At 36.8% G+C, this 13,546-nt stretch overlaps 1 protein-coding gene across 4 annotated transcripts; it reads left to right on the top strand.

The window, feature by feature from the left end:
* The first annotated feature begins 736 nt into the window (after nucleotides 1-736).
* Nucleotides 737-13,061, top strand: LOC136209538 (uncharacterized). 4 transcript variants are annotated; one of them, XR_010677574.1, is made up of 10 exons: nucleotides 737-902; nucleotides 996-1,196; nucleotides 1,315-1,456; nucleotides 1,900-1,970; nucleotides 2,500-2,548; nucleotides 2,640-2,713; nucleotides 2,817-2,929; nucleotides 4,574-4,679; nucleotides 8,145-9,048; nucleotides 9,154-9,724. XR_010677574.1 is itself a non-coding variant. In XM_066001034.1 (9 exons), the coding sequence occupies exons 1-9, from the start codon at nucleotides 791-793 to the stop codon at nucleotides 8,195-8,197; spliced, it is 921 nt and encodes a 306-aa protein (XP_065857106.1). In that variant the 5' UTR covers nucleotides 737-790; the 3' UTR covers nucleotides 8,198-9,724. The 4 variants fall into 4 exon arrangements, 3 of the variants coding, with proteins under 3 accessions (XP_065857106.1, XP_065857105.1, XP_065857107.1); XM_066001034.1 differs by having other exon boundaries at nucleotides 8,145-9,724; XM_066001033.1 differs by lacking the exons at nucleotides 8,145-9,048; nucleotides 9,154-9,724 and adding an exon at nucleotides 12,597-13,061 and having other exon boundaries at nucleotides 740-902.
* Nucleotides 13,062-13,546: the final 485 nt, after the last annotated feature.

Raw genomic sequence — 13,546 nt, forward strand, 5'->3', positions numbered from 1 at the left:
TGCACACCCTCCAACCACTCCACCTCACCAATTTCTAACAACTCTCCCCATAAAACAACTCTAACCAAAATCCTCTCTAGTGGTTAGTCACCATCACGAGTCCTACACGTTATATAATATTTAATTTTCTTTACTTTTAATCAAATAATCTATTTTATAATAATAAAATTTATAATGAATTAAATTAATTGAATAAAAAAATCTATTAGTATTTAATATTAATCAATGTATATTTATAATTTAAATAATTTATTTAATTGGATTTAAAAATTAAAATCGGAATATCATTTTGGTTTCAATATCTATTAGAATAAAAAAAAAAATCTGAATATCATTAAATTGAAAATATTATAGTCAGAATATCATTAGATTAAAAACATTAAAATTTCTATTATGGTTTTAATGGAAGAAATTAATACTATTTAAAATAAATAAAATAAATACTATATATATATATTGTTTAAATGAATATAAAAACCAAACATGGCTAGCAAACCACTAGAGATGCTAGCACCAATCACATAATGGATGGACTAATATTATTAACTATATTTGGAATATAAGAAAAAAATAAAAATAACGGGCCATGTACGGGTCGAACCTACGACTTTCTGCTTAGGAAACAGACGCTCTATCCACTGAGCTACAGGCGCTAATTGATGCTCATCTAAGTTTTAGACATTTAATAAATATAAAAAAGTTCAAAGGATAGAAGAGCGGCAAAAGCTACTACAAGTTCAAAACAAGTTGAATCGATAGATCGAATAGCGAGATAGAAAGATAGAAGAAAATGGAAGAACAGATCAGTATATTCAGCAAAAGCTTAACATCCTTCTCCAACCATCTTCAGTCCAGCTGCGACGCTCTCAAGCTCTCACTCGACCGCCGTCCCATCCCTCTTGGTACTTCCCAATTCCTTGTTTTGATTCCGCAGCAATTATGTTATACTAGTTTTCTTATCGGTATCTCAATTACTTGTTTCGTTTATTCAACAGATTCGGCTTCATCTACTTTCATACAATGCCTTAACCGTCGTGTTTCTACCGCCGGCACGGATCTTAGCCTGCTTGAATCAATGTCGTTTGGTACAGTATCTTTTGAGGAGTTATTAGGTCACTGTAATGAAGTTTACAAGACGAATGAGACCGATCTTCTTCAACTAGCAGATCGTCTTAACAGCTTTGGATATGTCTCTGGTACTTTAATTTCCCTCTTCCTTTCTTACTAGTTGCTCTTTCTGATAAATTGGCAAAAGCTCAGAAATTCTTTGAAACGAAGTATTAAAACTATTCTTCTTGCTGCTGCTGAAATTAGGGCTGGAGATTGATGGCGATGATGATCCCAGCATATTAACGCCTCTTGGTTTGGAAAAGAAGGATGACCTGGACCTTCCTTCTTATTGCTATCCTCTATCTGGAACGAGCTCAATTATGAGGAGTTTGGAAGAGGACTCTCTGTATCCTAATTTTGTCTCCGTTTATTCTATTCGGCTATATTTATTTTTCCGGGAAAAAGAGCTTTCATAATTTGTGTGATATGTAGGATCTCGTTGATGCACATCGGATAAGAATTGAGTAATTTTTTTGGAAATAATTCACATTCAAATAATGCTAGTATTGATTACTGATTTGCCTGAAAGTTAGAAATAGACGGAAGGCCACAACAAGTGTTCTTTATTTTTTCAGTGAGCTTAATTTAGATAATAGGAGAATAGAAACTAAAACCTAAGAAGAATTACTATCAAAACGACTAGTTTGCAAATGTGAGATTTTGAACTCAATGAGGGATTGAGGACAAATGATCAAATATTTCCTCAATAGTAACTGTCAATAACTACTTGTGGTTTTAATTAATGCATGGTTACCAGGTGTGGATTGTTTCTTCCTTGATTTTTTACAGAATGGATGAATCAATGAATTTGAAAAATCTTGGACTTTCAGACGTCTGTCTTGCCAGTTTAGCATCTGAAGGTGAGTGTTACTGTCTGTTTCTCGATGCCCATTCCGGATGCTCTACACAATCACACCCTTCAAATACAAACTTATACTGCGCTTCTAGTGATATTTCTTTATGCTATATGGCTTTCGTAGCTTGCACATCTAGTCTGAAATGTTTTATCTAAGTTTAGTAGGTAATTACAGGCCTAAACATTTCACTTTTATCATGTCCCACTCTGAACTTGTAGGATTTATCACACGCCTAAATTTATCAATTTTAAACTTTCGATACCTTTATTGCTGATTTAGCAGACTTTAAAGTTAAAATAGTATCGACAGTCCAATTTTCACTTAAACAAGCTTCATACCATGTCAATAAATAAGGGTGTGGATGTTCGAAATTGACAAATTTAGAGATGCGACAGTTTTAAATGTACATCCAGGATGCCAAACGGTAACCTGTGACAAGTTTAGAAGTGGAATTATATATTAAGCCTATTATATAACATTTCCTTTTGCTTCACTAATTTGTGGTTTTTGCCCACTTCGTCATCCTGTGCAGCAAACAGTAATATTGATGATACGTATACGTTTATGAGAGAACCAATGAAGTAAGTAGTAGAAGTTTTCAATTCATTTATGATACACAAGAAGCTTTTAGTTTCTTCTTTACTCATGCTATATATATTATTCACTTCTTAGGCATTATGATGGCAAACTACAGAGTGCAAGTAGTCTGGACCAAACAGCTGAGCTGACTTTTGAAGGAATTGGAGGTTAAAACTCCTTAATATTTTCAAGTTAAGGTTGTCATACTCATTACATTCAAGGTATATTAGAAAAACAATAACATTTTCCATCAATTCTCTTGAAAACTAGGGGAAGTAGAAGGTGCTCTAAAGCCAGTTGATGTTGTTAAATCTGTTATAGAAGTATCAAAAGATGGGTACGAAAGTCTTCCTTCCTACATGAAAAATCTTACATCGTGGGAGGTACGTCCGAGCCTATGTTCAAATAATTCATTTACTGCTTTCCTGGTCTGTATTTATACTTTTGGTCCAATAGTCAGACTACGAGGTGTATTTGGGCCAGCAGGTCTATGGTGTTTGTCTTTGTAATAGACGATGTAATACACTAGAATACATGGGATACCATATAGATTAAGAGACTACATTGATATATTTTACTTAAGAACAATACACATATATATATACAAGGTTCTCCTTCAATCAAGGAGACATAGTAAGCCCACATCAGCCTCTAACAATGCTTTAGTTGACTTAGCCATGCTTACATTTATTACATTGACTTATTCTATACCACTCCCCCTCAAGCTGAAGCATGGATGTTAATCATGCTCAGCTTGCTACAGATAGAGATAACATAGTCTTAAGACAATACTACTAAAAACAAAATAAAACATAAGAAACTCGAGATACTTCAGGATATAAAACATAATCCGGGAGATGCAACTCAGAAGAACAACAAATCGGATAGGCGGAAGGTAGATGACAAGACGACAACAGAACAACAATCCTTTTCGGAAACGGAGAGGCAGATGCCAATATAAACATCGGGCAAGAGGCTGCCAACAATGTCAACAGAAAGGAGATTCACCGGAAAACTGACCAAACAGACACGTTGGAAACAGAGAGGCGATGTCGGTGGAAGAACTGAAACTCGAACCCTAGGTCCAAACAGTCTGCTCACAAGGCAAACAATGCTGAAAGAAACAACCCAGAAATGTAAACGCAGAAATTCTGCTCATAAAGCCAAAAACAAATTCTGGAATCTCAATCCAGAAACCCAAAACAGAGACCAAACAAGGCTCTGATACCATGTAACAGACCATGGAAATAGAGAGAAATCCATGAGATACCATGTAAGATTAAGAGACTACATTGATATATTTTACTTAAGAACAATACACATATATATATACAAGGTTCTCCTTCAATCAAGGAGACATAGTAAGCCCACATCAGCCTCTAACAATGCCTTAGTTGACTTAGCCATGCTTACATTTATTACATTGACTTATTCTATAACAGTCTTCAAACTGATATATGATTTAAAGAAAGAATTATGATGAAGTTTGACCACTTATAGATTATAAATGCATCACGTAGCAATTAAGTTTGACTCGAATGGTAAGAGCTTCAAGTCGCTTAAGTTAGAAATTTTAAATACTAATATAATAAACTTTAATCGAGAGAATTCACCTAAAGGCGTAAGCTTTCACTCGGACCACTGCTAAAGGTTGTATGTCTAGCTGTGATTATAAGAAGTGCACCTATTTGTCACATGGTTATTTTAGGATTTTAAAAAAGTTAGATAAATGTTTAACCTTCACCGTTAGATTAGACACTTTTAGTTAAAAAAGAAGCAGCAAACTTTTAACAAAACGCAGACATCACAATGGTTGATTGCATGTTAAAATATGGAGTCCATATTACATGTTAGTAGAATTTTTGGCTGGCTCGACGGCCCAGGCAGCTTCTAGATAGATCCAGCGGCCCTTTTAAAACAACTAGCTTCAGACAACTTCTAACTTCGTATAGTTCATTGAGTTCCTAATCAGTCTGGTCACTCATTAACGTATGTTTCATCTTCCATACTTAATATTAATATTGCAGGATCTGTTAGCTGCTGTTGAGAAAATTAACTCGAGCTTGACAAAGAAGAAGAATACAAATGGATTTAACTACTTCTGCCAAGACGAAATTTCATCATTGGGATTAGGTAATGGCAATTTCAGTTGTTATTAGAAATATTACTTGAAATTTTGAACCATCTTGTTTTTTAATTTAACGCATATCTTTTAAGTGAGACATGCTTCAATAAAATAAAAATTGACATTTAGTCCCTAAGATTTAAAAACAAGATAAGTAATAAACTATTGTCTTTACATTTAAAAAGGCACGTTTGCTTAGTGTAAGGGAAAGTTTGACTATAAGCAAACTCAATTTCAAAGATTAGCAAGGCTATGAGGAGGCTTCGACAAGGAGTGGTGAATGAAACATATCAACGTAGCTGAATTTGGACGCCGAGTTGGTATAAAGAACAATATAAAGGACAAATACTACACTTGACGTTGGATCTCCGCCACCCATGTATCAGTAGCTTGTATTGGCTTAAACAATCCACCCTAGTCCACTAGGGATTAAAAGAGTTGGACATTCAACCTTTGTGGATGGCGTGGAACTCTATGGGCTCCGAGATAGCCAATAGTGTGTGTCTTTATATGGCGAGGTTTATATATAGAGAGACCTTCCGGGACGGAATACCGACAGATATATTGATGGGATGCTAAAAGAGGACAGACCCAATCGGTAGGAGTTGGTTGACCGAGACTTGGGGAAAGTCTTACCGTTACATGGGGTTTGGCCTTGCTCAAACCTGACCCCGTGACATTTGGTATCAGAGCCTAAACCAAGCGCAGTCTTTGCTGAGTGGGCGAGTGAGCCTTAACTAAGTGATGTCTTCAATACTGAATACAATCTTTGAATTGCTTTTCGATAACCTGAATCGACAGCAAACAATCAGAGAGGGGCCATAATCTGGTGTCCCCTCTCCGATACTTAAGTCAGTGGTGTTCTTAGGCATAAGAAATAACTTGAAAGCAATTAGTGAATAGTTACGAATAGTTAATATACCTGGAGCACGATGTCCAAGGCTATTTATAGATAATTCCATACCTAAAGTGTAATAATGTACTTTACATGTGTCAGCTCTTGTTGGGTTCGGCCAAACACCGTTCCACGTGAAGACCGTTGATTTAGAGGTGGCAATTTCGTGTTTTGTGTCAAAATCGTGTTATCTCATATATATGGTTTTATATGTTATAAATGTTAGAAAAATGATTTTTGTGTCAATTGTGTCTTGTCATTCAGATTGTCTCTGTAAATCGTGTTTTCGTATTAGAAATTGCCATTCCTACATTGATTAAGTTCGGCCAAACACCTTTTCACGTGTGTACCGTTGATTGGGTTCGAACTCTAATCCCTTTATGTCACTCTGCAATTTCTAGCGTGATCTAGGGATTAGGAGCGTGACCTTGAAGTTTGAAGCTCCAATTGGTCCACGTGTGAAACTATATACCTTCTCCTTGAAGCTTTCTATTTACCGCTCCAATCTTTCTCATTAGCTCATTTTGATATGGGGTATTAGCTTAGGCCCAATAAGCTGATCTGGCTGGGCCTTTGCTCTGACCCTACTTTATTTATCCTATATCAGATGCCCCTTCTTAAGCTTCTGAAAAAAGCTTTTCAGGGTTTAGGCGTATGACATGATGATGACGTTAATTTTGGGTAAATTACACCCATGGCCACTGAACTTCAACTCTTAGCGGTATGGCCACTGGAATGTACACTTTTTAACATTGGTGGCCACTATAATCGTTGACCAACACTTTTTTACCTTTGACTCTCCTTTTTGACTGGTTCTCTCTCTTCTCATCTCTTTCTAAAATTTTATATTCCCATTTTATCTTTAATCACTTTCTTTCTCTCTTCATCCATTTCTTTCTCTCTCTTCATTAGCCATGGCTAAAATATATAAGGTGTGGTGTTGAAACAAAAATATATAGGATGATAAGAGAGGAAGCAATGCATATAATAGATAACGTAAGCATGTCTTGTAGTGTGAAGCTATTTCGCCAATCAAAGATTCCAAAATAGCAAGAAATGATACTATTTTTCTTCTATAAATACGTGAATCTCAAAGTTGGCTTAGTATCATTCTTCAATGGCTTCCATACCTTTCCTTTCACCCTTTAACATCATGCTTTCTTAGAAATATCAACTCACAACTGAGGAGTTCAAAGAAGGCTGGAAAGTAAATTTCTTGAAGAAAAGCTTGAATGGAGACCAAGCTATAATAAGTTCAAGTTTCCTGAAAAGGAAACAAACTCTGAAGAAGAAAGCCATGGCTGATGAAGTGAGAGAAAGATAGAGAGAAAGAAAGGGATGAAGAGAGAAAGAAAGAGATTAAGGGTAAAATAGGAATATAAAATTTTAGAAAAAGACGAGGAGAGAGAGAACCAGTCAAAAAGGAGAGTTAAAGGTAAAATGTGTTGGTCAACGGTCATAGTGGCCACCATTGTTAAAAAGTGTAAAGTTCAGTGGTCATATCGTTAAGAATTGAAGTTCAGTGGCCACAATGTTAAAATGGGTAAAAGTTCAGTGGCCATGGATGTAATTTACCCTATTAATTTCGGAACGTTCCCTAATGATGACAGCTAGCTGAAACAACACGTGAGCCATCATTCTGAATTTCATCATTATTGGCTTTGGGACAAATGAAAAGCCTAAGAGAATAATGATGAAAGACCTTTCGCTACTCCTTCATTATAAATAGAGAAGATGCTTTCGCATATTTCACACTACCTCCTTGCTTTTGTCTCTACGATCTGAATCGTAAGTTTCTTGATCCTTCCTCCTTGCTGTTTTCTTTTTTATTTCTTTCTCATGGCTCCCAAATCTTAAAAAATTGGTTCGAAAAAGGTTCGCCTTTCCAAGGGTGCTCAACCCTCTTTGTCTCGAAACCCAGCAGAAGAAGCTCCTGCTAAAGTTTGTAGAGTAAACCCGAAGGTTCCTGCCCAGCCTTCGATAACGAGATTAGAGCTTGTGAATACAGCCGAAGAGCAATACCCCTGGCTGAAACAGATGATTATTACCATTCCCAACGAAGACGAACGAGCCAAGCATCCACCTTTTAGAAAATTGGGTATTTTTCTTCGGTACTTAAAGTGGGAAATGACCTTTCCATTACCCAGGGGTGTTGTGGCCGTCTTGAACGAATTTAATCTTAGCCCTTGCCAGATTACGTTGAATTCGTGGCTGGAACTCCTTATGTTTGATAAGGTTTGTACTGATTTGAACGTGTATCTGACCGTACATCTGTTTTGGTATTTCTGGCGGCCCACGAAGAAAGGAGATGAAGACATGGTATACTGGACTTAACATGCATTTTTGCATCCCTTTCTAAAAGAGAAAATGCAAAATGTAAAAAATTTCAAGCCGAATTGGTTCTAGGTAGCACCGAATGGTGTAGATCCCAATAATCCCTATATCTGTGGGTTTCTTTTTGCCACAAAATGGAACAAAACACCCACGAAACCGGCCTCTTGCATATCCGGGCTCTAAAAGGTTCATGGAAGGTGAATTTCTTTCTTAGTTGTTGATTTGTGATTTTCTCTTGATGTAGGTATTATGGCACAATGTCTCTTCGTGCACAAATCGCATAACGAATCAAGCTAAGTGCTGCCCAACAATCACTGTTGCAGGCACTTCGTCTAATCCCGTCGTCATTCAAATCAGTGTTGAAGCTGATTCAACTACAGTGAATACCACTTTACTTGTTGCTACCGAAGTCCAGGCTGAGGAAACTGCTATTGCTGAAGAGCAAAATGAATCTGCAAGCGAAGATCTGCCTTTCGCCACCGCCGAAGCGACTGAAGATACAACCAAAGCTGATGCCTTACTCCCGATTACTGCTCCCTCTTCCAGACTCTTGCCTCAAAATGAAGTTATCGGAGAGGATGAAGAAGGCTCTCCTCGATGGATGAGTTTGCTCACTCTTTTTCTTTGTGAAGAGGAGCAACAACAACAACAAACTCTTCCAGTCCAATATGTTCCTTCATCTTATAAAGCTGGAAACACTACACAAGCTAAATCTGTTGAGAATCAAGCCACCAAGCTCCCATCCAATTCTTAACTCTAATCAAGTAAACCCGGATGACTTCATACCCACTTCACCAATTAGCGAAGAATCCGGCTTTTCAGATTTGGGCATTTCTGAAGCAGCCGGTGGAGTTGGAAGATTTAAGCATAACTGATCTTATAGCACGCATTCGACGTTTTCAACGAACCGGAGTGCCTATGGGTGACAAACCCCAAATTGTTGGAAAACGTCAAAGAGTGCATGACATAGATTATAAACCATTGTCCGAACCTGCTCCCAAACGACTCAGAACATATAAATATGAGCTGGAACGAAAAGGCAAAAATAAGAATTTACTAGCAAAGTTGCGAATGAGATAGTGAATCGAACTTCGTCGAATGTCAACCAAGAAATGCTTGACATGTTTGAGAAATATGACTGACCCTAGGTAACTTAGATTTTCATACTTATTTTCGTTTCTTCTCTATCACTTTTATCCTTCGCTAAATAAGAATCTTATGTTAATTGTACAATTGTGGCGCAAACACTATAGGGATAACGTTAGCCTCCAGATTCCCGCAATCTCTGATGACATAGCACGACTAGTCCTGAATTGAGGCAGAGTTGGTTCAGTCCTGAATTGAAACATATCAAGAGAAAGTGAAGGTTGATTTGTTAAATAAAGGCTAGGTTGTTGCCCAAGAATCTAGCGCTTCTCTCCGTGGCAAGATTGAGCCTTTAGAGATGGAGAAGGAAACATCTTAAGCTGCTTTTAACCTTTCCTTGTAAGATTTGAAAGATCAAATGAACCATACCCTAGCTACTGTTACTGAAGAGGCCAAAGCTTTGGAACTTAAATGATCTTTAAAATTTAGGGTGGTTTTTCTACGCACCCTAAAACGAATCTATCCCAATGCAAACTTCAACTTCTGGGTTCAGTTTCTTCCTCCCGAAGATATAGATGATGTTCCTGAAATTCCTTTGTTATGGGAATTTCCTGACCTTTCATTGTAATCTTTCAGTTTTTTATATATCTTTTTACCGAATGTATGTAAGTCACTTTATTTGAAATATATGAAAAAAATTCGCTTACTTTTCGGTAGAAGTGGCAATTTCTGACACGAAAACACGATTACAGAGCCAATCCGACTGACATGACACGATTGACACGAAAATCATTTTTCTAGCATTTATAACATATAAAACCATATGGAACATAAATATGAGATAACACGATTTTTACACGAAACACGATAATTGCCAGGTCTACTTTTCGGCTTATATAAATGTCAGAAAAACTAAGTATCTTTTTTAGAATGTATCGACTTAATGATTTTGATTAAAATCCTTATAGTGTGCATAAGATTAACCTTTAATATAATAAAAAAGGATTCTAAGTAAAATTTTGTATAAAGGAAACTGTATTGCATTGTGTTTGACTGTCGAATGACATGAATTACAAGATATGAATCATGTACTACCAAAAGGTAGGTTTACAACAATCTTTACTGATAAAACTTTCGTAATGAAACTGCATTCCAAGTTTGGGGAATTGTTATTCCAGAGAGTTCCTAAAGTCGATATGTGTGTGTATTAACACATTCATCAATCTGAAATGGGCCTTCCCAGTTGCGTCCCACTTTTCCTTGGTCTTCTCTGGATTGAGAAGCTTCATCGTTTCTTAACACAAGATCTCATTGGAAAAATTGTCAAGGCCGTACTTGTTTATCATGAGTTGCCTTGATTTTTTGCTTATATGCTGCCATTTTTATCGAAGCCTGCTCTCTTCTTTCCTCTAAGAAGTCTGGCTTTCGGCGCATACCTTCTTCATTCCCATCAACTGAATAGTAAGTTGCTCTAGGGCTGGGTACCCAAATTTCAACTGGGACGAAGGCTGCAGCTCCATATGTGAGGGAAAATGGCGTTTCGCTAGTAGTTGCTTGTGGAGTAGTTCTATATGCCCATAAGACGTGTTGAAGTTGATCTACCCAAGAGCCTTTTACCTTACCCAACCTCTTCTTCAAGCCGTGTCCAATCGTCCTGTTCGTTACTTCGGTCATCCCATTTGTTTGTGGATGAGCAACCGAAGTAAAGGGAAGTTTGATGTGTAGGTTATCAAAGTATGATCGAAATGCCTTACAATCAAACTGCTTGCCATTGTCAGTTATGATCGTATGAGGAACACTGAATCTGCACAAGTCATTTTGTCCACGAATGAAATGATTTGAGATGAATTATAGAAGACGAATGGGAAGAAAGACCCTGATTAGAGAAAGAAGACTCAGATAAAGAACCTCAGAAAACTTTGAAAATTTTCTTTTGCTATTAATAAGAAATGAGCTTATGATTGCAACGCGAGAGAAGTTCTTCGGTCGAAGGCATTCAAGTTAAAGATTGTGGGAGCAACAAAATGATGGCTGAAGTTGAAACCATTTTTCAAAGATATGGTAACATCGTGGAAACTCAAGCAAAGTTCAAGAGCGAGCGGAGATCAGTTTGAAAAAACAAGAGTGAATACGAATTGGGCAGAACCTCAGTAACGTTTAAAGTAGACAGTGAAACTCTATTCGGAGGAGTCAAACTTGATCAACAAAGATGTTGATAATCTAAGTGGGGGAGAATGTAAGGAGAGAGGGGGGGAGTTTGGCATAGGTAAACTCAACCTCAAGCATTAGCAAGGCTACGAGGAGGCTTTGACAAGGAGTGGTGAATGGAATATATCAATCTGCATTGACCGTGGAGGCCGAGTTAGTATAAAGAACAATATAGGGACAAAGACTACACCTAGCGCTGGATATCCATCACCCCCTAGGTCAGTAGTCGGTACCGGCTTAAGTGATCCATCCTAGGGACTAGGAGAGTCGGGCATTCGACTTTCGTGAAGGGAGGCAGATGTCTCCGTAGGGTGGAACTCTATGGACATTATGGATTGGAGATAGCCTATAGTGTGTGTGCCTTATAGGGCGAGATTTATATACAGGGAGACACTCCGGGACGGAATACCAACATACGTATTGACGGGACACTAAAAGGGATAAGCCTCTTCGGTAGGAGTTGGCTGGTTGAGACTTGGGGAAAGTCTTGGCGCCACACAGGGTTTTGACATGGCTCACACATGACCCCGTGACATTTAGCTGCAATTAAAATAGGGAAAAAAAGGAAAAAAAAAAGAAAAAAAAAAAACTAACTGAGACCCTTAATCGTTTTGATTGTTAGATTTAGCTATAGATTTTTTTGTCACATTAGGTCCTTAATCACTAGAAAAGTCACGTTTAGGCATAAAACTTAGGGATAAGTACAAAAAAAATGCCTGTGGTTTACACGTTTTACAAACTCGAACCTGTGGTTTTTTTTTTTTTTTTTTACAAAAAGAGGTATGTGCTAAACGCCGTTAGCAAACAGAGGCAAAATTGACTAACGGTGTTAAAATTCAAAGAGAAAAGAGTTAATTTGGTCTTTATATTTATTTATTTTATAAATTAACGCCTCTAATTATCTAATTATCACAAATAAACCCCAAAATCAAAAATAAAAATAAAAAATACCATCTTCTCCATCCCTTTTTAATTTTTTATTTTCAGAAAGAAGAATGAAAATAAAAAATTAAAAAGGGATGGAGAAGATGGTATTTTTTATTTTTATTTTTGATTTTGGGATTTATTTGTGATAATTAGATAATTAGGGGCGTTAATTTATAAAATAAATAAATATAAGGACCAAATTAACTATTTTCTCTTTGAATTTTAACACCGTTAGTCAATTTTGCCTCTGTTTGCTAACGGCGTTTAGCACATACCTCTTTTTGTAAAAAAAAAAAACCATAGGTTCGAGTTTGTAAAACGTGTAAACCACATGCATTTTTTGTGTTCTTATCCCTAAAACTTAATTAACATTATTCATCTCATTTATATTTGAAATTTATACTTTTAACCGTTGAAAAATAGTTTTTTTTATGTTCACTCTCTAATGTGTCTGTTGTAATATTTGTTGGCATAGGCCCCCTAGCGAGAACTTATATCCTACTGCTGGTGCGCATGAATCATTTGGTTGTGGACACCATTGATGGTTTGATTTCGTACAAGGTCATGTAGATCGTGTAACAACTCTTCATCGGAACTTCAATGTTAGTGTGCGCACTATCGATTTGAGACTCAAGAGACTAGTGTTTTGGTTTCTTTCTGATCATACGCACAGACTATTTTGCACTATGGTGGTTATTGGCTTGTTTTTTGCAGCCACTGGTCCATTTTGGACATGATGGACGTGGGTGAGGAGGGGATGATTTGAGTTTGACAAAGAAGGAAAATTTAACATGGATCTGTAATTTTGTTTCCCTGTTTGAGTTTCTGTTCTTTTTTTGTGAATATGTATATGTCTAGTCTGGGTACTTTTTAAAAATATCTCTTCTTCTTGAAAAGTTATAATTTTCGACTTTTGTTGAATTGCCGATCAATTGGCTTTTCCATCAGCAGTGTCATTGCACCAGGTCCAAATCCTAGACCTTCGGGTTATTTTGCAATTAACCCTTAAATAAATCTTTAGTTGACTTCTTGATCATAAAGATCTATAATCGTTGGTATTGTCAATTTTAATTGCCATTAATTTCTACTGGACTTCTTACTGTGCATCTTTAACAGTTTGGTCCAATACCACGTAGTTATTGTCCGTTTTGGTCTAAATCCTATACATTCGGCTTCACAGCTTCATGTATTATTAATTCACCTTACTAATAAGCCATAGTCGCACTCTCTCCACTTTCTTACTCAAGTTTCTACCTATGTGCCACCAATTTCAGGCGAGTTGTTATACTCATCATTAGAAATTCTTGATCTCAGATGGAAAATTTGTTAGACATCGACCAATTTCCATCGGTAAAATGGTTCATTGACGGAACGAAAACATGGATAAAACGGTCGACGCTAGCACTGTAGACGGAAATGATAAGG

This window comes from Euphorbia lathyris, chromosome 10 (assembly GCF_963576675.1).
Source record: "Euphorbia lathyris chromosome 10, ddEupLath1.1, whole genome shotgun sequence".
Classification (NCBI taxonomy): Eukaryota; Viridiplantae; Streptophyta; class Magnoliopsida; order Malpighiales; family Euphorbiaceae; genus Euphorbia; species Euphorbia lathyris.